The sequence below is a fragment of the Diceros bicornis genome, chromosome 34 (genome assembly GCF_020826845.1).
Source record: "Diceros bicornis minor isolate mBicDic1 chromosome 34, mDicBic1.mat.cur, whole genome shotgun sequence".
Classification (NCBI taxonomy): domain Eukaryota; kingdom Metazoa; phylum Chordata; class Mammalia; order Perissodactyla; family Rhinocerotidae; genus Diceros; species Diceros bicornis.
In genome coordinates, this window is record NC_080773.1 from 18,931,331 (window position 1) to 18,957,565 (window position 26,235).

A 26,235-nucleotide genomic window follows, 5' to 3' on the forward strand; every position below is an offset into this window, starting at 1 on the left:
GTCACTTTAACTTCTCTTCACTTTTGGTTGACCATTTTTTAATTAAAGAATACCAGGTCAATTGTTTCTCAATAAAACTGGGGGGGGGGGCGAATACTTTCCCTACAAAGAGAAATTATTGAGCACATGACAGAAATTAACGTTTTTATTTTTTGAATCTATCTTACTTCAAAACATTTGGCAACCATAAATCACCTAGAAACTGATATAATACTTATGACTCAGTGCACACAGATGATTCATATATTCAAACCGGCCAGAAACACACACAGAGATACACACAATTACTTATACTCTCTTCAAATTTTCTCTGCAGTTTTATCAATTGCACATTTTCAATGAAATATTTTTAACATTTACTGAAGAGATTTCAATAAATCACTTCCCAAACTTGAAATCTTCAGAGCCCTCATTAGCCCAGTTGGCTTTATTCTCATTTGCACAATCATGGCAACTTGCCTTCAAAATAAGATTCAACATGCCCAGTGAAAATCATCCACTTGGACCTATCACTGGCATTAGTTTCATCTATAATTTGGGGGAAAAGAAGCTTATTCAGGTCCCCTTGCTTAATTAGGATTTTTCACAATTTTATGTCCTCCCTAAAAGGCAATGTACAGAAAGCCCTTGCTGTTTCTCTATCTGTACATTCATGGACTGACTGAAGGTTCCCTTGGGATGGGGAGCCAGTTTCCCAGCCATCAACAATTGTTCTCCCAGACCTTCAGTCACTGCCAGGTGTGCTGCACTCTCTGGCTTAATCCTCATAGAGATGGCTCCACTTAGGGTCATCTTGTGGGGAGAGAATTTTACTAAGGGGTAATCCCTATCAAATGTCACTTTAGCTTTCTCAATTTCTTTCTCCAGGGAATTTACTTTTATTCTCTCAGGTTATTTTTTACTAACTCTCTGGCATCAGAAGTTTCAGGTCCATGATAATCCATAGGATTAGAATTCATGGTTTAGGGGCAAAGGCCAGAAAGACAAGTAAATCAAATCTAAAAAGCTCAATCAGTAGCTATATAAATCTTGCCTCAACTAAAAGCATTCTTGCAAGCTTAATTTAGGTGATGAGCACTTAGCCAGGGAAATGACTTCCCACTCAGAAGACTTTTATATTAGGGAACATATCCCAGAGAAAAAAGATACTACTACATAAGGGGAGAAAAATACCTCAAAAATAGAGCTCCTTTACACTGCTTTGGATATATGAAAAAAGTCCTCTATACTGCCCATTCATTCTCAATCCCTCATACAGAAGGATACCCTCATACCATTTCTGTTGTAAATTTCCAGTTCCACATTCCCAGGTAAATATTTTATTTTCAATGGGGACTATCCCTGGGAATCTAAGTCCTAAGGAGTGATCTGCTCATGCTTATCCAAAAGGAAATCTCATAACCCTGAGGAATCTTTGCTATCTTGTCACCCAGTCTTTCCTAAATGGTTAGACAAAAGAAATGAAAAACTTTTTCTTTGTCTTTGACTAATTTTTACTCATCAAATCATTTATTATACCAAAATAGCATACAATCCAAAAAAGAAGAAAACCAGTCATACACTTAAAAATCAAATAGATACACCCAGAATCCCTTTCAGTTCTGATCCACACACAAATATCTTATCACAATAGTTCTAGAAATGAATATTCTATACTCTTGTCCTGCATTTTTCACTTCAGATCATAGCCATTTTCCTAATTTTTACAACATCTTCACATAAAAGAGAAAGTGCTGTATGAAACAGATTACAAACTAGCTACTGGGGAAATCATGTCATAAAAGGATACATTGAAGTTCTGTTTTCTGGCCTAAGTTCTAATAACTACAAAGACTTTCCAACCGTCTCAACAACAAGCCCACCAGTGCTAGCATTCTCATTTACTCTTCACTGGAACAGAAGTCTACTTCGCCGGCACTCACTCCACAGCATTTTGCCCATTTAATGGTAATTCTCTGAAATTTGGGTCTGAGTGCTTTCTGCATGAAAAGTGCCAATATTTATTACTTTTGTGGGAATATGTCATAACGGCTAAGTTTTATTTTGAATATGGAATTGCTAAGTAAAATATGTGATTGGTAGTTTCCCCTCCTTTCTTCTCCAGAACAAATTTCCAGACACACAATAACAGAGAGCTAACTGAAAGCTTTTCCACATACGTTGTTTTTATACTAGTTCTTCCCAATAAAGATACTCCCTTGAAAGAGAACAAAAAAAGGAAAAAAAAGAATGAAAGAAACTCCAGCTGAAAGATTTCCACACTAGTTACATTCATAGCTTTTCTCTTCAGTATGAGTTGCCTGATGTCTAATAAGTTTAGAGCTATTAATAAAAGCTTTCCCACACTGACCACACGTAAAGGGCTTCTCTCCAGTATGAGTTCTTTGATGTACAATAAGTCGAGCACTCAAGCTGAACGTTTTCCCACATTGATTACACTCATAGGGTTTCTCTCCAGTATGAGTTCTCTGATGCTGAGTAAGGCATGAGCTCTGCCTGAAGGATTTCCCACACTGACTGCACTCATAGGGCTTTTCTCCAGTGTGAGTTCTCTGATGTACAACAAGAACATAACTCTGGCTGAAGGACTTCCCACACTGATTACATTCATAGGGTTTTTCCCCAGTATGAGTTCTCTGATGCATAACAAGGTGAGAACTGCGGTTGAAAGATTTCCCACACTCGCTACATTCATAGGGTTTCTCTCCAGTATGAGTTCTTTGATGTGCGACAAGCTGAGAGCTCCAGCTGAAGGATTTCCCACACTGGTTACATTCAAAGGGTTTTTCTCCTGTGTGAGTTCTCTGATGGGCCACAAGTTTATAACTCTGACTAAAGGACTTTCCACATTGATTGCATTCATAGGGTTTTTCTCCGGTATGAATTCTTTGATGTGCAATAAGTTTATAGCTCTGGATAAATGATTTCCCACATTGATCGCATTCATAGGGCTTCTCTCCAGTATGAGTTCTTTGATGTGCAATAAGTTTATAACTCTGCCTGAATGACTTTCCACATTGATTGCATTCATAAGGCTTCTCTCCAGTATGAGTTCTCTGATGCACAACAAGGACATAGCTCTGGCTAAAGGACTTTCCACACTGATTACATCTATAAGGTTTCTCTCCAGTATGAGTTCTCTGGTGGGAAACGAGGTGAGAGCTCCGGCTGAAGGATTTCCCACATTCGTTACATTCATACGGTTTCTCCCCTGTATGAGTTCTCTGATGCGCAACCAGATGAGAACTCCAGCTGAAGGATTTCCCACATTGGTTACATTCAAAGGGTTTCTCTTCAGAATGATTTCTCATGTGTTGAGCAAGGGATGAACTCTGGGAGGTTTTACTATATTTATATTGACTCGCTTCAACAGAGATTCCCTGTCGTTCATTATGGGATATGCTGTGGTTCAAAACTTGCCCACATTCTTTAAAGTCAAAGGATTTTCCTCTTGCATGTATTTTCTCATGCATATTTAGGGGTGCACCAAGGCTAAAAGATTGAATACTGTCACTAAATCCATAGGATTTATCTTCTGTTTGAGCTCTTGTAAACTGAATAAGGTGAATGCTCTGAGGGGGTTTCCCACATTCATCATTTTCACATAGTTTCTCACTGTCATTAATCATCTGATGATTATTCACAACAGAATTATGATGCAACTTTTTAACATGCGAAGCATTTTGTTTACGAAAACAGTTTCTTATGGGTATCATCTGAGGTGAAAGAAGACTGGAATTCAGACCACTCTTCTCAAGTTCATCGCTTTTGCAGACTCTCTCATGAGAAACAGCTTTCCTTTGAGTAAATGCCACTTCCTTCAAAAGTCTCTCTTGTTTCTCCTGTTGCTTCTCCAACCGGTCCTTATAATCCTGAACTTCTTCACATGAAGATAACCAAGGATCATCTCTTGTCAACCTTTCTATCTTCACTCCATGGGATGGTTCATCATCAAAAATGCTCTGCTTTGATGTTGATTCTCTTCTTCCAAATGCAGTTGCCAAGTCTGGAAGAAAGCAAAATAAAATATCCAAGCCAAAAAATGTCAGACCTGGACTAGTGTAATGAAGGTGACAAGAAAGTATGCAAAATATATGTGGATTTGTTTTCAGTGACTATAACCTCGATTGAGAAAAAAAGGGTGGGATGAAGGAGTACACAGAGAACTACCACAGCCCAACAGTATTAACAGGGCTTAAAATGGGACTATTTTAATGTTAGTTTTGCTGAATATGTAAGACTTTAGATGCCAAATATAAATCTCTGTATTCAAAAATAAGATCATCTATGCAGAACTACAAAATCTCAAAACAATTTTGTGATCCTTGGCAAAGAAATCAAGGGTCCTTTCCACCCTCTTTAGTGCTAAACATGTTTACTAAAATAGAGATTATTTCTAGGAATATCTGAAGGCATGAAACTTGCTAGCATAGTCTATATCAGTAAGACATGGGCAACTATATTTGTGAACCAGGAAAAAGGATGGGGCCACTGTTATCCCAGTTCTCCAAATGCCTTAGAGGCTAATATGGCCCCATGGATTCCTGTGATTTTGAGTAAGAGAGAACAGAGGTTAGCTCAGAAGCAGAAGCCTGGGTGGCTAGCTAGTAGGTCAAGCAATAGAGAGTACCCAGAAAAAGTGATGATGTAGACGGTGCACTAGGAGGTGGGAGATGGAGGAAAATGTGGAACACCTTTCAATCAAAACTTCTACACCTGCAATGACTCCTATGTGTCTGTTTCTCACCTGGAAATTCTTCTTTATACTCATCCCCTTGCTCCAACTAGAAGATTGTGTCTGGTTTGAAAAGCTCACAGGGAAAGATACAGGACTTTGGGTACTGGGCTGAAGACAAAAGAAAATCACTGCAGATTTTGGTCCCAGTCTTTGGCCTTTAGGAACCATGAAGATTAAACAAGCTCCAACCCATAAAGCTGACCCTTTTCTACCCTACAAACTAAAATTAAATCTTCACTGGAGAATAAAAAGCACAAACACAATCTATGTATGGCCAAGATCATTCTGACCTCTGCACCCCATAACTCTTAATCAATGGAAATGAGAAGTAATTTCAATATCCAGACTATTCAAGGGAACTGTACTCTTACCCCAAGAGACCAGGTCCCTGTGGTTCTCCAGGATCACATCTCTGTCCAGGGTCCTCTGAAGAGGGTTCAAAATGCCCTCTTCCTCCTGAGTGAAGTCCACAGTCACAATTTTGAAGTTCACTCCTTCCTGAAAAAGGACACACATTCCTGCTCAGCTGGGCATCACTTCCTTCCCATGTGCATAGAGGAGGAAAAGTCTGACAGACGAAAGGAAAACCTGATGGCCTGGAAGCTGTCCTGAGTGTTCAAAGGATTCTAGTCAAGGTGTCCAGGGAGCCTCTTTGGCCTTTGGATGCTGGACCTGTTTTTACAACTCCAAAGAGGAACACCAGATAACAACTGACATAAATTGTTTTCTCTCTTGTCCACCTTAAAGAAAATGCTTATTTTGATCTTTGCACTGGTGAAAACAGAATTTCCTCCAAATTCCAAATTCCCAAGAAACTAACACAACAAGACTCAGCAAACTTTTTCGCCCAAAGGCCAGAGAGTAAGTATTTTAGGCTTTGCAAGCCATGCAGTTTCTATCAGAACTACTCAGCTGTGCTGCTGTAGCAAGAAAGCAGCCACAGAAATATATAAAGAAATGGGCATGGCTGTATTACAATAAAACTGTATTTGTAAAAACAGGCGGTGGGCCAAATTTGGCCCACAAGCTTTACTTTGCTGAGATAGAAGATGAAATATGGGCCTTAATAAAAGGCAGTATGAATAGGTTAGGAGCACAAGATTTGGAAGAAAAGAGACTTGGGTTTCTCACCTATAAAGAGCATATGTCTGAATTAAAAAATATATATCTAATCTGACAATCTGTCTTTTAATGGTGAGTTGATTCCATTTCTGTTTATTAGGCTTAATCATATCCAACTCATTGGGTTGTTCAGTGAATTAACTGTGATGATATATAAGAAGCCATTAGTAGAGTTTACTGAACAAAAAACAAAGAATGACAATTATTATTAGGATTATTAAGTCTGAGAATCCTGAAAAATTAACTGACAGCCAATGTGGCCTTTGTCCTGTAACCTGCATCTTCAGGTGACAGTTCTATTTTGTCAGAGCTGTATCATAGGGCCTTTGACATTCACTGTCATTACTGCCATATAAAGGGGGTCTCTTGGACTGCCTCCTCTAAGCAGGAAGGCACCTGCTTCCAAGACTATTGGGCAGGAATTTTGATCCAAAAAAGAAAGGCTGAGGGTGATGTGTCCTTACCCAAGGGCAGCAAAAGCCAGGGAAGTCCAATGCCACTTCCCACTAAAGACTTTTTAAATAGACCAGGTGTTCTTTAGCTGTGGGTCATGAATAGGACACAGGGTCCCGGAATCCCATGAAACTCCATGCAAAATGCTGCTGTCTGTACATTTTTCTAAGTTGGGGCCCATAAATCTTCAAGGTTTTCATGATTAGCCCAAAACGGGATTCAGAAATATCATTTGCAAACTGCCACCTGTGTTGAACATGGATCTACAGGTACTGTTTTTCAACCTCTAATCCATGCTTCCTTTTCATAAACAACCCCTACTTCACTGTTTAATGTAGGTCCCTTTAACATCAAGCTTGTTCAAATGTCAACTAAATAATATCAGACTAGATCAGCACATCCTGCTCCACTCCTGGCTATATGTTCCCAAAGTTCCATGGCCTTCTATCATAAGACTCACCACATTCTCTTATCATTTGTATAAAAAATGCAAACTGTCATCTTTGTCACTAGGCTACAATCCATAAGGGCAGAAACAAGGTATTTATAGTTTGCAGCTGTAATTCCAATGCTTAGTGTAGTGTTGGTGTGTAGTAGATAATAAATATATATTTGGTAAATTATTTCAATATGAGAATCAATAGTATCAACAGACTGTAATATATCAAAATAATCCTGGTCCAAATTCTAATTTATGTCCTCTCCTCTCACCTGAATCTCACAAGGCCTATCACATACCCATGTGAAAAAGTCCTTCAATGTGTGGATACCAGCTCTTCTGGACTTCTATCCTCAGTTAGTCTATTCTTCCCCTCACCTGTCCCAAACTCTCCACTCCTCAAAATTCCTTCCCAAACCCTTCAACTGTGCCCTCAGTAACTCATTTTCTGCAATAATGAAATCCTACATCTTCATTCTTCACCAAATACACCCTCTTCATTCCTGTGTTAATGCAAACCTACACTTGCCCCTGAGGACTCCCTCCTCCAAAGTCCTCACAGGCTCAGTCAGGCTCTCCCATCTCAGAGGTCTCAGCATCAAAGAGAGAGGTGTGTGTCCTCCCAGTTACACTGAAACCCATGCCACTTACCCCACTCTTGGAGCTGTGTCCTACCAACCTCTTGAACACCACCACCCCCATCCACTGAAGACTCATACCTAGGATTTACTCTCTAATTCAAGAACTTACATTGTCTCGTCTTGCATTGTCCATGGCATCCACTTGTTGGGTTCTCTAATAATAATACAAAAATAACTGACTTGAATGAAGCACTTACTTCGTGGTGTCAAGTGGTGTGCTAAGCATATCGCATAAATTATCATTCATTTAATTCTCGCAAGGTCCCTGTGAGAAAATACTATTAGCAGCACCATTTTTCAGATGAAGAATTAGAAGCTTAGAGAAATTAATGCATATACCTGAGGTCGGTGGCTGAGATGCAACCTCAAGGTTGCCTGACATCAGAGACTGTTCTCAGTCATTGATTCATATGGCTAGCCCAACTCCCAGACCCTAGAATTGCTCTTCAGCACCCCACTCTTAGGGTGAGACCCAAGAGGATACTGAAATCACCATGAACTACTCCACCTTTTAAATCACATATACACAACTGCCTACTCTTTGATTACATCAGATTATTACTATTTTTTATTACAACGTCAGATTATTATTATTTTTTATACAACACCAGGCTGCTCCATTACTCACTTTGCTCTTCTTGTTCTTTGATGGTCTGGCGCCATTACTCTATGGAAATGTCTACTATTATTATCCTCTGGTCTATATTCTTTCCTTTCTAGTTAGTGTCCTCTTTACCTCTTCCATCTTACTTCAGTTTACAGTCCACAGATAATTCATTTTAATCTTTCTATTTGATATATTCAAAAATTCTCTTCAAATATTACATTGACCTATGGGGCTTCCACTGAATGTACCTCGGAGATTACAAAAACTAATCAAATCTGAATGTCAATCTGCTATCTATGGAAAGTAGGTTGCAGAATGCTCCTTGGGAAAAAAAACTCCATGAAAGCAGCTGGACAGAGTATTAACAATTAATGGTCACTATCTTGGAATGATCCTTTCAGACTCACCAACAACCCTACTATACCTCCTGAGTAGCTTGTTCTCTCACAGTCTAAAATTGCTATTTTAAGCCTTCTTCATCCTTGTCAAATATCTCTCCATTCCAACTCCCACCTCACACCCAACAGATAACTTCATCTGATTGTTCACAGAGAAAAATCCAAGCCTTCAAACAATTCCCTCAACCTCATTCTTTCTATGTGAGTCCTTCTTCCTCTACAGAGCCAATACTCACATATGCTCTGAATTAATTCCCCTGGCACTAATCAAGGATTCCGCTTTCTAGTTTTATCTCCTCTCTCTCCAGACTGTTAACTTTTCTCCACTTACTGCTTTCTGCAACCACTTAAACACGGTCAAATCTTTTCAATCCTTTAAGAAAAAAAAATGAAGCCCCTCAACCTCTAATTTCCTTGCAGCTCTCATTCTCTTCCATCTTTCGCATAACTAAACTTTTGTAACAAAAGTTGTCCACTCATCTCCATTTCCTCACTTCCTACTCACTTCCAGCTCACCTCCATCGGGCTTCTGCCGCCAACAAGCCACGCATGTTTCTCAGTGTAAACAGCCCATGTCCAACTCACCTGGGATGGGACGGCCAGTGACTCAGCATCTTCTCTCTCAACCTTGATGATGATCTCTTGAGGAAGGAGAGAGTCCTGAGAAGACAAAACAGATGAGAAAAAGGAAAATAATCAGGGAGCTAACTCCTGGCTCAAAACTCCCACTGTGAGTAGGGTACGATTTGGTATACCACCTGTTTAAACACATCCCACCTACCAAACTTTTGCTCCCTCCCATTGGTAAGCTCAAGCTAGCCCTGTGGAGAGAGACAGGGGACATCTGGACGAGCACTGAGGCACCAGACCTGGGCATGAGGTCTCTGTGGATCTTCCAGGCCAGCCCAGCTACCAGCTGAATGGAGCTGAGTAGGTGACCCCAGGCACTACGTAGAAGAAAAGAACTGTCCCGCTGGGCCCTGCCTGAATTCCTGGGTCACAGAATGTAAGCAAATAAGATGGAATACAGCAGCACCAAAGAATGCTAAAGGAAAAGATCGACAAATTAACTTCATAAAATGTTTGGCAAAAGGGACCACGAATACAGGTACCGTCAATAAGAATCTATACTGTTAAGACGTCTTCCAAATCAGTAAGAAAAACGTAGCCTCAACAGAAAAACGGATAAAGAAAAGTGCAATGGAACTCAACTACCAAGAAATAAAACAGCCAGTGAATACACAAAAAGACGCTCACCTCTTTAAATCAGATAAAGTCAAATCTCTGTTTCTAAAGCTATCTATAGCTCTATATATTAGAGACCAAAAATTCACACTGATGCCTCCAATTACAATTCAACAACATAGTCCAGCCTTCCTGCTTTCTGTATTTATACCTTCCTTCTCTGGTTCCCATTCTCTTCTTTATTTGTACTTATCTGCTCAGAACCCTGCAGACAACCAAAATCTCAACTACATGGAGTGTTTCTTCTGCCTGTTGTGAGTGACTCTTGCCCTGGAGGCCCACGAGTCAAGCACTTCATCTACTCTTAGTGGAAGTTTAAGTTGATACAGCCTTCCTGGATTGACTATCTACCTATCTATCTATCTATCTAGCAATACAGACAGAGGTATTTTTAATAACATCTTATTTTAAAATAGTTAAGACTCACAAGAACTTGCAAAAATAGAATAGAGGATTCCCGTGTACCCTTCCCCCAGCTTCCCCCAATGACAGTACCATCCACAACCACAGTACAAAACCAGGAAACTGATATTGGTACAATAATTTTTAACTCAGGTACAAATTTTACTCAGATTTCATCAGTTTTTACATATACTCTTTGCCTTTATTTTTTTAATGGTAATTTTTTTTTAATGTAGAGTAATATCCAATAAGTCTACCTGTAAGTATTTCCTTAGGAAATAATAGAAAGTACACTTAGATGTATGTACAAGAAATCTCATTAAATGGTTACATTATCAGAGCAAAAATGGGAGAGGGGATTAAATGTCCATCAGTAAGTTCTGGTTAAAGAACTTATCTTCATCCACATAACTGAATACTATTTAGCAGCCAAGAGAGGAAAAGATAGATTTGCATAGACTGATGCACATAAATGACAAAAAGATGTCTATAATATGTTGTTAAAGGAAAAATTAAGAATAGCATATAAACTATAAATTGATTTTTATAGAACATAAATATGCACAGAAAAGTATGGAAGGACAGTGTCAAAAGCTTAATTAAAAGCAATTATTTTTTGGAGGGGTAGAACTGAAGGGCAGGTTCACTATGTTTTAATCCTGTATCTATTTTTTAAAAGACATTTATTTTCCTTAATTAAATATTCAGAAACCAGCAGAAAATGTTTCCCTCTTGAAAAATCACTTTGAAACAAGATAATTCCTTTGTACCTTCCTGAAATGTTTTTCTACAGAGCACAATAACACAACCTGTCAAAGGAGAGTCCATTCAAGTACACTTTGCTCCTTAATTTTTTGACCAGTTTTATTTTTTTGTGTGTGTGAGGAAGATCAGCCTGAGCTAACATCCGTGCTAATCCTCCTTTGTGCTGAGGAAGAACGGCTCTGAGCTAACATCTATTGCCAATCCTCCTTTTTTTCCCCCAAAGGCCCGGTAGATAGCTGTATGTCATAGCTGCACATCCTTCTAGTTGCTGTGTGTGGGACGCGGCCTCAGCATGGCCGGAGAAGCGGTGCGTCGGTGCGCGCCCGGGATCCGAACCTGGGCCGCCAGCAGCGGAGCGCGTGCACTTAACCGCTCAGCCACGGGGCCGGCCCTGTACTTTGCTCCTTAAATCTTCAAACACTGAAAAGCAGGTACTGAACCAGCCCTCACGACCTAGTGGTTAAGGTTCTGCGCTCTCGCTGCTTCAGCAGCCCGGGTTTGGTCCCCGGTCACCAAACCACATCAGCCGATTGTCAGCAGCCATGCTGTGGTGGTGGCAGCTCACACAGAAGAACCAGAAGGACTTACGGGTAGGATATACAACCATGCACCGGGGCTTTAGGGAGGGAAAAAAAAGAGGAAGACTGGCCACATATGTTGGCTCAGGGCAAATCCTTCCCACAAAAAAAAAAAAAAAAAAAAAAGCAAGTACTGTTGACTCTTGATTATCGCTCATTTAGAGTCTCTGAATCATAAACTAGAAGGAAACAAACTATGGTACTTTTCATAGGTGTGCCTTATCAACCTAGAGCAAATTTCACTATTGCATAATGGTTATTAAAAATGGCTAGCATTAATGTGTTTACAGTCAGAAAAGGATTTCTTCAAACCTAAAAACATCTCTGCACATTTCCTGGGTAAGTGCTGAGTATTCAAAGAGAATACATGGAGGATTCAAAGAGACAGAGCCGCCACAATGTAAGGAAGGCCCAGTGTGCGAGCTTGGATGCTATGCTGCCTGCATGACTGCCAAGCACCAACACCAGCAGGGTTAAATTGCCTTAACATCGCTGGTGGGCATTACTATATAGCCCCAAACACCACAGAACAAAAACAATCAAACCCAACTCACAATGCCAAAGGAACAACAACACAATTACAGATGGTCCAAGGGAGACAGAAGTTTTGACCCCAAACTGTTAACAAACTCAACCATATCATGGAAACTCGGCTGCAAAGAGAAACCACATTCCTAACGTGTGACAATGCGAAACACGTCTTTTCTTGCTACAAAAGTGGTTGACACTGAATTCTAACAATTTAGGGGCCAGAAGTTAATGCACCCTATAACAAAAAAAAATACCTTGGAAATGAGAAGTTTCTCAAGAAAGGAAAACATACAGACGCTAGCCTGTATTTTAAATCATTACACACACATTTCGTTTGTTTTCTTTCTTTTTTTTTTTTTTTTAAACAGCTAAGATCAGGTAAGAAACAATGCCAAGAACTGGAAAGCTTAATATTTCTACCTCAGCAGGTACTTGGTAGAAACGAAACTCCAAAATGTTCATCTGGCACAACCGTGAAAACAATTTTCTTGGTGTACCTTCTCTTCTATCAAAACCGTTTTCAACCCCCTTCGGTTTAAAAGTTTTCACAAGGAAAATAAAATGGAGATCAGTTCTGCTCACAGTCAGCTCTGCGTCAAATGCCCTTCCCTGGCCCCTCCCAAGCAGGCGACTCCACCACTTAACCCTGCTTCCGTTTCCTAGCATCACACATAGACTCAAACCTTTGTTTTTTAATCCAACTTCCACTAGACTGGGCTCCCTAAGAGCTGGGCTCTCGTCCCTCTGTTCACCACAGTCTCACTGTGCTTGTATCAATACTGACACACAGTAGGCACTTCACAAATGTGCGTGGACAGTAAAACCACCGAGAGAAGGGACACGGAATGCGCTACCTGAGCCATCACGTGTGTCCCTGTGGTCCCCAAAGGCACCAAACCATTGCTGAGCTCAAGTCCTTCTCTAGCTAGAAGAAACCTCTGTTGGGCGCCCTTTCTTCTTGGAAAATTCAGAAGCAGCCTGTAGAACCTACACCCAACTCACTCTCTCAGACTAAATGCTCAAAACCTTCTTGTCTTGAACACACACACACACTCTTTCTATCCACTTAAGTCCACGGAGTGCACCAGCTGGTCGCCTGCTCCTAACTCCTCCCCTATCCACCGCCCCTCCACTCAAAGGCTGACTGATCTCTCAAGCCCCAGATCAAACGCCGTCTCTTCCATGAAGTGTCCCCAGAGAGCACAAAGTCTCGCCGCCTCCTCTTCCCTCAGGACTTCTCAGCTGTTTATACTGGACCTTCACAGCACCAATCAAGTCACTCTCCTCGTATTACGTCCATCTCTCTGTCTCCCTCCCCTGAGTCATGAATTCTATCCTGTAAACAACTGTTTATTTTTCATCTTTGTTTTCTCCTCAGTACTGAGTAGGAGCACAATGTGAGTTACCTGAATTTCACAGGACCAGAGAGATGTGCAGGGTTTGGGATGTACGAATGGAATTAAAAGCCTTTATCTCCAGTTCTACGTGCTCCGGAGCATTTTAATTTTTTTTCACTATTAACAACTTATTTATTTATTTTTCAACTTTACTGAGGTATACTTGACAAATAAAAATTGCATATATTTAAGGTGTACAACAAGAAATTTTGTGTTTGTTTTTTTTTTGTGAGGAAGATCAGCCCTGAGCTAACATCAAATGCCAGTCCTCATCTTTTTTTGCAGAGGAAGATTGGTCCTGGGCTAACATCCATGCCCATCTTCCTCTACTTTACATGGAACACTGCCACAGCATGGCTTGACAAGCGGTGTGTCCGTGCACGCCCAGGATCCAAACTCGCGAACCCCGGGCCACAGAAGCGGAGTGTGCAAACTAAAGCGCGGTGCCACCAGGCCGGCCCCCTTCTGAGGCATTTTAAAATTATCCTTTTCGTTCAATGGTCACCTCTCCGTGTAATGAAGAAATATTTTCCCTTTCCTCTGTACACTTTAAAGAATGGGAACAGGAATTAGACTGTTGACATCCACACAGAGTAGTTACAGGCAGAAGATAATACCTGTTCTCTCTGTGACAGGGGTGGGACCACATGTGACTCACAGCAGAGGAATGAGACAAGCAGAGCCATGTCATTCTGCTTGTCACAGTGAGCCCGTGGTCAAACCAGACCCAGGACTATTTGCTATTTGCTCACCAGTACACAGAGGTGAACAAATATACCCTTCCCAACCTGGGGGGGTTTGTGGGGCAATAATCAAGAGCTTCCAGTCAAATCACAGATTTACTACTGAACTCAATTCTCGAAGCTTTGCATTTGGGATGTGTCAACTGGAAACCCTCTGTATCTGTAAGGGGGTTCAGAATATTAACTCTAAGAGGCATCACACAAGGAGACTTTTCCCTCGTTGGTGTGGGTTTTTTTTTTTTTTTTGGTGAGGAAGATTGGCCCTGAGCTAACATCTATTGCCAATCTTCCTCTTTTTTTGCTTGAGGAACATCAGCCCTGAGCTAACATCTGTGCCAATCTTTCTCTATTTTGTATGTGGGTCGCTGCCTCAGCATGGCTGAGTGTAGGTGTAGGTCCACGCCTGGGATCTGAACCCATGAACCTGTGCCACTGAAGCAGAGTGCACCAAACTTAACCACTACACCAGGAGGCCAGCCTCTGGTATGTTTATTTCTTATCACCCACGGAGATGTACGTACGGCAGAGCTCACATTTCAGCTCATGGGCTGTGGTACTTAGCACCCACGTGGAGGCCCTGAAGTTTCTTAATTATTGATTCAAGAGGGCATAAAACCAAGCCCTGTCACACTAGAAAGCTGAAGGTTCCCCGACCTGATCTTCTGAGAGATCCCTCTGACCAGAGGGTCTCACTAGTTCTCACGCCCAAGAAAAATCTCTCTCCCGTCCCACACCACCATCTATGAACAACTCTCACTTTCCTCAAACGTACAGAACAGACCCTCCACCATGGGGTCGCCAACTCACCAAGAACCTGCCCTGCTCTGAATGTTCAGACTGATGGGATGGGTGAGGCTTTACTACCCCCTTGGCATGAGTTTTGGTCTCAACTCCGGAAGGTGGTCAGGGCTAAAAGTCACCTCCAGACCTCCCCCAGCTACTTCCAGGGTGTGAGTTACTGAAACCTCTCAGGAGATGTCCCCATACGGCTTCTTCCTGGGCCAGCTCACCAGACTCACGTCCTTCATTCACTCAAAGCCAAGACTTGGGCTCCCTGGATTTTTCTCCCCGCCAGGGCTCTAATTAATATCTGTCAGGTCCAGACAAGGTACCTGTGCATCTTCTGATAATGATTAAAATTAACCAGGGACATTCAGATCTGAGAAGTGTGGTAGCCAGCCTCCAAGATGGCCCCCACAACCCCCGCCTCCTGGGATTCACACTCTTGTGTGGTCCTTGCCCCTATGGTACCAGGATGGGTCTGTGTGACTAAGAGATTACAGAGGAAGTGATGGGGCATCACTTCTGGGATCAGATGATAAAAGTCACTGTGGCTTCCATCTTGGTTGTATGCAATTAACTACATGCTCTCTCTCTCGTTTTCAGAGCATTTGCTCTGGGAGAACCAGCTGCCACGTTGTGAGCAGCCGGCAGAGAGGTCTGTGTGGTGTGCGACTGAGGCCTCTCGCCAACAGCCACTAGTGAGTTTGCAAGCGAGTCCTCCTACCCAGGCAAGCCTTCTGAAGACAGCAGCCCAGCCAACAACTTACCGCAGCCTCGGCAAACACCCTGAGCACCAGAAACACCCAGCTAAGCCGCTCCCAGATTCCGGACCCTCAGAAACCGTGTGAGATAATAAATGTTGGTTGTTTTAAGCTGCTAAATTTGGGGGTACGCAATCATAGATAACCAATACAAGGAGGAGGATGTTTTTGCTTATTCTACGTCCCCTTGGAATATATAAAAAGGGCATTTCTATCTGTGAAAACTAAGCTTTCTCCCCAGCACCTCACACAGGGCCTTACACTGGCTAGGCAATCAACAAACACGTGATGAGAGTAAAACTTCAAATGAACAGATTCTATTTCAGTTGTACAACATAGAAGAAAATGGCAAAAGGACCACTAAGATTCCCAGAAAACACCCAAGTCGTCAGCTTAGAGTAGAAGATCAATGGTCATATCACAGCAAGTTTTACCTTTAGCTTTGATAACGTTGTGGGTGTAAATTTACATTTGCAGAACTCCCTCTAAAACTCTTGCACATATGTACAAGGAGTCATACACAAAAACATCTGCAGCGGTGCTATTTGTAACAGCAAAAAAACAAACACTAAATATCCATGAACAGCGAACCTATAAAACCTGTGGCATGTTTAGAAGTCGAAATCTGGGCACCAGGTGCGCACAATGGCATCGGAATGTGACGGCTCCCAGACCCACAGCGGACACAGACGGGGAATATTAGGCGTGTATGTCTGTACACACACACTGTACACACATATCCACATATTTCTACAACTAATCTACTGAAACCCATGAGTCACATCAATGCCTCCAATTCCCACTCGACCCCAGGAAGTTCATTCTGGTGTTCTCTCCGTATCTCACGGTGAGAACCCTGGCTCCCAGCACCCTTATTATATTCACTTATCTGATCAACCCCCCTGCAGGTTACTCATCTCCCACTTCCACCACCACTCCCTCTCCACACACACGCTCCTCGGCCCTCCTGGGCTCTGCTGCCCCACCCTCTGCCAAAGGGCCTCTGCACTCTGCCTGGGCTCTGACTCTGCAGGCCAAGTGGCCTCGTCTCACAGCCTCACTCTCGGGCCACTTAGACCTGGGCTCCGTGTGGGTGCCCTCGACATCCTGCTTGGGCTCCGACACCCCACGCTGGACTGCCTTTTGCATGGACACCCTCGCTGCACTTGGGCTGCCCACACTGGGGCATTCCCTCCATGGATGCCATTCTCACCTGCTCTGGCTCTGTCACCCCAAACCAGATCCTCTCCTGTGTACACACACTTGCCTCACCCACCTGGGCTCTGACTCCCCGTGCCAAGCTGCCATCCTGTGCAGACACCCTCCCCACCCCTCTTGGTCACTGACGTCCCCACACATGGACGCTCTCCTCACCTTGATCAGGCTGTGACACCCACCGCCGCTGGCCCACCTTCAACTGCTGATGCCTCCCTAGCTCTGCCCCACGTAGTGGCTTCCGGACTGAATTGTTCAGGAAGGGGAAGGCGAAATTCTAATTTAACTTTTTTTTTTGGTGAGGAAGATTGGCCCTGAGCTAACATCTGTTGCCAATCCTCCTCTTTTTTAGCTTGAAGAAGATTGTTGCTGAGCTAACATCTGTGCCCATCTTCTTCTATTATGTATGTGGGACACCGCCACAGCATGGCTTGATGAGCAGTGTGTAGGTCTGCGCCCCGGATCTGAACCTGCAAACCCCGGGCTGCCGAAGCAGAGCACACGAACTTAACCACTACACCACCGGGCTGGCCCCTAATTTAACATTTTTAAGAGATTAAATGTTTTCAAAGAATATTTGCTGTAGGAAAATGCTCTGAACTGTTAATTTCTTAAACTTAAAATGCACTGTACAAAAGCATGAAAATACAGATAAGTAAACGAACACATAAAGTCACGTGGAATGTAACTTACAGATGATCTTTATTGGTATCTTGGTATATTTACAGTCTTCTAACATATTTTCTATACACACACAAACAACATCCCTTTTTTAAAAGGTGATCATTTCTAAACGCAATTTACTTAACTAGATCAGAAATATCTTTTTATGTCAGTAAGTACGTATTATCATATCAACGGCCACAGGCCTCTCCATTTCATTTTCTTACCATAATTCATTTAACTCTCCTCTTGCATTGCACATCTAGCGTATTTCCAACTGCTCATTCTCGAATGGAGCAGTGAGTTGCTGGCCAAAGGGGAACCAGTATTCTAAGGCTGTTGATACAGGATGACAAATTCTTCCAGACAGAGTTGTCTGGGTTCAAGGATGAGGAAGTGCAGGGAGAGTTATACAATGTATAGTGTGTAAGTGTTAGAAGCCTGCCAGGCAGGAGGGACCAAAAGCCCCCCAAAACACTGCAAAGAGAGCTGGGGCAGCCTCCCCAGCTCAGAGGGCCGGGCTGTGGGGCCCGGGTGGAGCAAGCTCTGGGTCTCCCAGGGGAAGGGAAGCTCCACTCACCTGCGCACAGGCCTTCAGGGGCCCTGAGGGCTTCTCATCCTGCTCGTCCATGCTCTCCTCCAGGCACCAGCAGGGGCCTGAGGTCCTGAGCTGCAAGAAGGGAAGCCCTGAGTACAGCACCACCATGCAGGTCCAGCATGGAGCCCCCCTCCCTGGATAAGTCTCTGCTCCCAGGATGCACTCCCCATGGTGAATGTGTTTCTAGAAGCTCCTGCCCCAATAGCCGTGCATGCACCTCGAATCCCTCTCCCAGGCCAAGACTTGGCAGCTCCAACCTGGTTCCTCCACTGCTGCTGGCCTCTGGGCCACTTACCCCCAAGTCCACCTCCTGCCCAAATGCAGCCTTCCACCTACCACCAAAATCTGCAGCACAACTCAGTCCCTCCCTACCCCCTGGGTCCTGGGATCCCCACAAACACCCAGCACACAGAGGACCCCCTAGTGTGCACCCCTTTCCCCTCAACACCTGAATCTGCAGCCCCAAACCAGCACCTAGGGCAAGCAGCGGGGCTCTGGGATCATGGCCCAGAAGCCCCCTCCCTGACTAAATGCACGAAGCTCGAGACACAGCCTCACCCTCCCAGGACCTACCCTCCCGTTAACCAGCCTGACTCTGCAGCAACCCTCACGGACTGCCTCCCACTTCCTGCTCAAATGGCCAAGCACATGCACAGAGCTCCATGCACCCAGGACCTGGGCCCTCCACCACCCTGGGGTCCCTACCAGAACAGCGCCAGATTCCCACCCCCAAACCCTCCTGGGCCCTGACTTCGTAGCTCTGGCCTGGTCCCTCCACCAACCTGGATGTTCTCAGGCCTGAAACGGCCACAGAGACTGGGACTGGGGGCCTCGTGACAGACACCAGCACAGGCCAGCCAAGGGCAGCCCCTCCCAGGCCCAGAATGTGTACAAGAATAGCTCAGCTGTCTTTGTATGCGCTAGACGTTTCTGAGTCTGAGACAAGAACAGCCCCTGGCAAATCCCACTCTACGCACCCCAGCCCTGCCCCATCTCTCCCTCTCACCCACTCCCTCACCCCTATTGGATTCTCACGCAAACAGTACAGTGTGGGTTCACAATGCAGCCCTACTCGAACCTGCACCCAAATCCAGTTTCTTCCACAGGCCCCTACTTGAGCCACATCTGCCCAAATTGCTGCCCAAACATCTTCCTGGGCATCTGCAGCTCAGGGAGATCCTGTCCTTCCACCAACCTGGGCATCATCAGGCTGTGATGAGGGCACCACCTGCACAAAGACCCCAGCATCCTCTGTCTAAGTCCCAACTCCAGGACAAACGCTGTGTGTGTGCACAGAGGGCCCCGGTGCAGCCCTACCCCTCTGCAGCCCAGAATCTGCAGCTGCTCCCTTCACCCACCTGGGCATCCTCAGGCAGTATCAGGCTCCTAGGACTGCCCATGTCCCCCCATTCTGCCCAGATGCCAGTGCACGCACGGGCAGAGTGCGGCTGGAGTAGCCTCGGCCCTCCCGAGACCAGAAGTTGCAGCTCCAAACCGGGGCCCCAGGCTCTACAGCAGCCACCGCACAGGGGCCACCCACCCAGGTTCCCTCCTCCTGCTGACACATCCAGAAACACAGGGTAGGTTCACATCCAGCACCTGCATCCAGGACCTGGGCCCTGCGCCAGCCCGGTGAGAGGGCAGCTCCCATGGCAACAGGGCCCCTCGGCTTCCTCCTGCCCAAACCTGAGCCCCTGAGTGCCACACAGAGTACAGCCCCTTCCAGGTCCAAATCTGCAGCCCAGACTCTGTCCCTCTCCCACACTGGGCAATCTCATGCCTGCAAGCAGAGCAGCTCCTGGGCAAAGGTCCTGGGAACACCTACTTCGTCATCATGCCGGCAGCATCCTGCTTCCTCCCCAGGCAGCTGTCGATCTGATGCCAGCTCCTGCAGCTCTGTCCTTCCAGGGCTCAGTCTGCACCTCCAACCCAGCATCTCCACCAACCCTCGATGCCCAGGACTCTGCACTACCCTACGTGGGTCCCGGGATTATCCGTCCAAGTTCCTGCTTTGCATTCAGACACCCCCAGCAGATGCAGGGAGCGCTCTGCCTAGAACCTGCCTCTAGGCCCTGGTACCCCCCTCAGCCTGGGAGTCTGCAGTCCATCAGCGGCTCCCACCGAGGGCTCGCTGAAGTAGCACTGCCTCTCCTGGGGCAAGAATCTGCAACTCCAACCTGGTCTCTCCACTACCCAGGGCGCCCCCAGGCCTGCGAGAAGAGTAGTGTCTGCTCCAGGGCCCCAGGACCAACTGCCCGGAATATCGCCTCCCGCCTCGTGCTTCCTACTCAAACCCCTGCTCAAGCGTGTAGGGACCGCGGCCCAGAGCCTCTCCTCCAGGAACCAGAAGCTGTAAGGAGGACTCCATGAACCCGGTCGTCCTCAGGGCCTCCACTAAACAGGAGCGGCATTGGAGGAGGGGGACGCGGGGTTCTCAGGGGATCTCCGCACGCGCGTGCATACGGCCTGTCTTCCACCACCCCGAGCATCCTCAGGCCCCGGACAGGACCAAGACCTGACCGAGCATCCGCGCACGCGCGCAGAGCACAGTCCCGCCCGCCGCAGCTGCACCAGTATCACCACCAACTTCGGTCACCCAAGACTGAAGCGCCGCCCCCGCAGGTCCCAGAACGCCCACCCACACTCCCCCTCCCAGCTTCCCGCCTAGACCCTGCGCATGCGCGCACGGGACTCCCCGCCGCCCCGCCCCTGACCAACCTGGGCGTCCAGGGCCTCGCGGCCCAGGCCGGGCCTGTCCCAGCCTCCGTGCCCGGCGCGAGTCTGCGGCAGGAGGAGCTCGGCTTAAGCCACCCCTGCTCCGATTCTGCACACGACAGACTCGGCCTAAGCTAGCTCGGACCCTTCGCCTACTCGGCATCCACACTGCCGCTCGGGTTAACCTGCGAAGGGCCGAGGTGCACAGCAACAGCCAGCGTCCGCGCGCAGGAAAATGGCTGCGCCTCTGGCCGAACCCGGAAGTGCGTTTGGGCTTGGCGAGCCGGAACTACAATTCCCAGAAGCCTCAGCGGCGCGGGTGGCGATGGGACGGGGCTCCAGCTCCTCCGGTACCGCGGGCGCGGGGACGCGGCTGGGGAAGAAGCGGGCGTCAGGTTCGGGTGCGGGTGGGGCTGCGCGGGTCCCGGTTCGTGCGGGGCACCAAGACCAGGGCACTGATGCACGGGGAGTGGCGGACTTGGGAACGGCTGGCCCTGGGCCCGGCTTGACGCCCGCGAGTGGCCCTGAAACGGGATCAGGAGGGAAAGGGCGGGGACCCCTCCCGGGCGCCTGCTGCCTTGTCAGACGCTGGTCGCGCACCGTCTGCTTTGGTCCTTAAGGACCCGTTGTACAGTCCAGGCACTTCCTATCAAGCCCTTCAAGAATCTCATATGTTTTCGCAGTTAATAATAATAGTAAAATAGTCATAATCCTTTTGTTTTTTAATTTGAGTTCTTTCTCTGCCTATAAGGCCTTAAGGATCTGTACCCTACCCCTCCCCTTTTCTCTTTACCTTCATCTCCTGACCGTTTTCCTGGCTCTGCTCCAGCCACGCTGGCCTTTCCACGTTCTGCAACCACTCAAGCAGGCTCCTACCTCAGGACCTTTGCATATGCTGTTCATGCTGCCTGCCCTGCTCCTCCCTTGAGAATTGCACTTGGCTCTCCCCATCTGGTCTTTAGGAAGATGTCACCTTCTCATGAGGCATTCTCCCACCAACCATTGTAAACTTGCAGACAAACCCTTCACTCGCCACCTACTCCCTCTCTCCCTGTGCATCTTTGTTTTTTGTCTAGAGAAGTTTTCACTAACACACTAAATACTTTAGGTATACATTTGGTCTATTGTCTGTCTGCCTTCACTACTAGACTGTCAGCTCCATAAGGGAAAGGATTTGTATCTATTTTGATCACTGCTGTCTCCCCAACACCTAAGGTACCTGGTACATAATAGATGCTCAAGAAATATTGCTTTTGTTTTGAGTAAACAAAGGTTCCTGGTCGTATGTTAAATACTGTTAACATCTCATTAACTGGCACGCTCACCCTGTGAGGAAATTGTGATGTTTATCTCCACTCCTCCGGGGGGAAGCTGAAAATCGGAGCCCTACTGTATGAAGATATGGTATTTTAAAGTTATTTTCAATGCTGTCAACACACTCCTGTAGTTTTCCTCACAAATTCTGACCTTTAACAACAGCAAAAAATTATTGTTATTTCAAATGTAATCTCTACCCCCAACGTTTTTTATAATTGGTTATTGTGGTTGGTTTTTTTAAATATTCATTTTGTGCCTGGTTAACCTACTGAAATGTTATGCATTCTTATAGCATTCCATTTGATCCTCTTGACTTTCTAGTGAGACAATCATCTACAATAACAATTTCATCTCTTCCTTACCAGTATTTTTCACCAGATATTCCCTTTCACGTTGGATTGCGTTGGCTACCATTTTCAAAATAATGTCAGTAAAAGTGGCATTCTTGTTTGTCTTCTCTTTTTAACGGGCAGGGCTTTAATGTTTGAGGGTTAAATATGATGTTGGTTTTTAAATTGAAGTAGGTAGCTTATTATTTTTTTAACTTTTTATTATATGAACTTCAAACACAAAAGTAGAGAGCCTAGTTTAATGGCCCTCCCCCGTTGGCCTATCATGCAACTTAATTTTTCTCTCCCTCTTGTGTCATCCTCTGTCCCCACCTGTGCTTTTCACCCTCCTCATCTTCCAATGATTTTGAAGCAAATTCTGCATATTATTTCATTTCATCTGTAAATATTTCAATATCTGTCTAAAAGATAAGGACTGGTTTTAAAAACAGAACTTCAATGCAAAATAGATATGTTATAAATGTTGGGTACAGAGAATACAAAATTCCTATTATTAAAAGATATCATTACAAACCAGAAGGTCCAAGAGAATTAACTAAAAGAAATTAACGTCAAGGAGAGTTTGGAAAGTCATTGACTATGAAAGAATAGTAATAAACACTTAGTGTAAAACCCTGTGCCAGGCACTATTGTACTGTTCTTATATATATTTCTCTCTTAGTCCTCATAGCAACTCTTATGAGGCTGGACTATTATTTCTATTTTACAGAAGATGAAACTGAAGCCTAGAAATGTTAAGTAACTTACCCTAGATTGTATCATAAGGGCGAGCTGGGAGTTGAGTCCAAGAAATTTGACTCCAGAATTTATGCTCTTAACTTTTACATTATATTGCCCTTTGCCTACACGTCAATATCTTTCCTCTACATGCACAATACTAAGTTTGCAAACAAGACAGCAAAGTTCATATTTATTCATAATAGAAGCAAAGAAAAAACATAAGAAGAAACCTTCAAACCTTCAAAATCCTACCATAGAGATAAAAGACATAGAAATGCTATATTGCTGGCTGTGTTGTAAAGATGTCCAGTCTTGCAGATTGATCTAAAGATTCAGTCCAAATACGACAAAAGCACGACGGGATGCTTTGAGCATTAGCTCATCTTCCTTTTTCTCTGTTCACTTGTTTTTGTCATTATAGTTTTACTTTAAGCTATTCAGACGTTAAAGCATCAGTAATACATAGTTTAAAACTGACTTCCTCTTTTGTTTGGTCTTGGGTTTTTTTCTTTCAAAATGAACAAGAGGGTAATGTCTACTGTCAGGAGCACATTAATCCTGACCTGACCTGAGTATTAGGAGGACTTCAGAACAGCTGCTACTGAGGAACAGGAACTCGTTCTAGAAAGATACCCATCTAACCTAGAGATTTCTCCATCAGCTCTTTGGGGATTTGCTGAGACCCAAGTTTCATACTCAGCTCCCGTTGGCCTAGAGTTGGGTGAGGTCTCAACCTCTACTGAAGAGCAAGGAGGTCGTGAGTCTGTTTGCTCTAAATGCTGGAAGACACCAGAGGGAGAGTGACCTGTCCCTAGGATACTGGAGTAGGGGAGGGTTCTTGGCAGTGGGAAAAAAAAAGGGACAGTCCTTTTCCTTTGCTTAATCCTGTCCTCTAACTATAAACGTTGGAGGGACCCAGGGCTTAGCTGTCAGCCCCTGCTCTTCTCTGTCTTCATCCACTTTCTTTGAGATCTGTGGGGCAAAGGGTTAGCTCAATAGGCTAGAGTTGGCTCAAACCCTGCATAGTTCCAAGAAAGGCCTATTTTCATGACTAGCTCTTGAAACCGAGTCAGCTTCTGGGAACTGGGCTCTTGTAATTTTCTGTCTGATAAAAGTGTTTCTGCATACCTGGGGCCTTGAGTCATGCTGTCTCAGTTTGTCCAGATAGTTATACATGTGATCTATGGAGAATGCCTTTCCTTCTGGGACTCTGGAGCTTCAGTGACTGAGGTCACTGTCCTACAGGCAGCATATGCCTATGTGTATGACTGACCCCCTACAAAAACCCTGGACACTCAGGTTCAGGGGGAGCTTTCCTGACTGGCAAGACTTCACACATGGTTGCTGGGGGAATTCGCATGTGACTTCCTGAGAAAAGACACTTGGAAGCTTGGCCTGTCGTCCTCCAGACTTCACCCCATGCATCTCTTCCCTTTGCTGACTTGACTCTCTATCCTTTTGCTGTAATAAACCGTAACCATGAGTATAACAACTTCTGGGTCCTATGAATCCTTCTAGCAAATCATTGAGCCTGAGGGTGGTCTTGGGGACCCCTGACACAAGATCTCATCTAGCCCCATAGCTTTAAATCCCACTGACAACTCCCAAATATGTCTCTGCAGCCTTGATCTACCTAGACTTTTATGAACGATTGCCTACTTGATTCTCCAGTTGATTCTTGACATGTCTAAACCAAATTCTTGATTTCCCTCTCTATCCCAAATTTGCTTCTCCCCCACTGTTGCCTCAGAGAGTAGCCGGCCAGTCGTCCAGTTGCTCTGGCCAGAATTCTGGGAGTCATCCTAGACTCCTCACTCTGTCTACCTTCAGCAAATCTCATTCTCACCGTCTCCACCCCTGAATACCTTGGACTCTAAGCACCTCACGCCTACCCCTCACCAGGTGCCTCAATCCCTCACTTCATTCTACGTTTTCTCCTGCCGTCTCTTAATAGCTCCTTGTTCCTTATCCTCTACCATGATTTGAAAAGACATTGCTTGTCTGGCCCATGCGTACATCCCCTGCTCATCTCTGGCTGACTCACACTCACATTTCTCCCTGACTGCTGTGTCCATCGACAGCGTTTGCCCATCCTTGTGGTGCAGCTATGGCATCCACAGCTGCTGGGTCTTAAACCTTGGCCTTCTACTTCTCGGTCACTTTTGCCCTGCTTCTATTGCTTTTAAAGAAACACGAGTCAAAAGCCTAAGATTTGGTGGACAACACATTGAAACAGAATGTCACAAGGTCAGGAAAGAGAATGGCTGGAATATAATATGCACCCAATAAATGTCATTGAATATATGGGTGAGCCTGGTTTCTCTAGGACTTCTGGGAGAATGGATCTCTGCTTCCATTAGACTGAGGGGTCGATTCAGCAGTAAATGCCACATTCTGGATTCACAAGCACCTGTTACGCAAAGAGGAGAGGTGAGTTCCCTTTTCTGGGTGGGCCCTCCTGGCCTACTTGCTGTAGCCTAGGGCCCAAATACTCTGGCACTCTCCTTCTCCATCCTTGGACATTCCAAATATCTTCCTCCTTTCTCACTGCACTTCAGTCCCGCTGGCACCTCTCTTTTCCTGGAATGGCCCATATACTTCCCCACTGTGGAGGACAGACTCCAAGGTGGCCCCCATAATCCCACCTCCTGGTATTCATGCCCTTATGTTATCCCCTCCTCTTGAGGGCAAGATCTGTGACTTGCATCTAACCAATAGAATCTGGCAAAGGTGACCAGATGTACATGATTGCGTGTACATGATTCTGTTACATAGGATCATGACTTCTGTCTTGGCTATGAAGAAGCAAGATGCAATGTTTTGAGCTGCCTTTGGAGAGGGCCACAGGGCAAAGGACTGAAAGCAGCCCCCAGCTGACAACCAGTAAGAAACTGAGGCCCTCATTATGACAGCGTGCAAGGAACTGAATGCTGCCAATAACCATGTGAGCTTGAAAATGGATCCTTCCCCAGTTGAGCCTCAGATGAGACCTGAGCCTTGGCCAACATCTTGATTACAACCTTGCAGAAGACCCATCTAAGCAGTGTCTGGACT

General features: G+C 45.2%; 1 protein-coding gene across 4 annotated transcripts; it reads right to left on the bottom strand.

Annotated features, from left to right (window-relative positions):
- Window positions 1-129: 129 nt before the first annotated feature.
- Window positions 130-21,024, bottom strand: ZNF180 (zinc finger protein 180). Of its 4 annotated transcripts, none has more exons than XM_058529528.1 (6): window positions 20,798-21,024; window positions 18,062-18,151; window positions 8,984-9,058; window positions 7,503-7,547; window positions 5,110-5,236; window positions 130-4,006 (listed from the first exon to the last, which is right to left on the bottom strand). In XM_058529528.1, the coding sequence occupies exons 2-6, from the start codon at window positions 18,110-18,112 to the stop codon at window positions 2,262-2,264; spliced, it is 2,043 nt and encodes a 680-aa protein (XP_058385511.1). In that variant the 5' UTR covers window positions 18,113-18,151; window positions 20,798-21,024; the 3' UTR covers window positions 130-2,261. The 4 variants fall into 4 exon arrangements, with proteins under 4 accessions (XP_058385511.1, XP_058385509.1, XP_058385510.1 ...); XM_058529526.1 differs by lacking the exon at window positions 20,798-21,024 and adding an exon at window positions 19,905-20,650; XM_058529527.1 differs by lacking the exons at window positions 7,503-7,547; window positions 20,798-21,024 and adding an exon at window positions 19,905-20,649.
- Window positions 21,025-26,235: the final 5,211 nt, after the last annotated feature.

Excerpts from the sequence above, each read along its gene's own strand:
- ZNF180 (XM_058529526.1), bottom strand. The coding sequence starts at position 20,015 with ATGCTGGGTTGGAGGTGCAGACTGAGCCCTGGAAGGACAGAGCTGCAG. Across the intron at positions 7,548-8,983 it reads CACTGGCCGTCCCATCCCAG|AGAACCCAACAAGTGGATGC; the intron begins GTGAGTTGGACA and ends TATTATTATTAG. Across the intron at positions 4,007-5,109 it reads CAGGGACCTGGTCTCTTGGG|ACTTGGCAACTGCATTTGGA; the intron begins GTAAGAGTACAG and ends GCTTTCTTCCAG.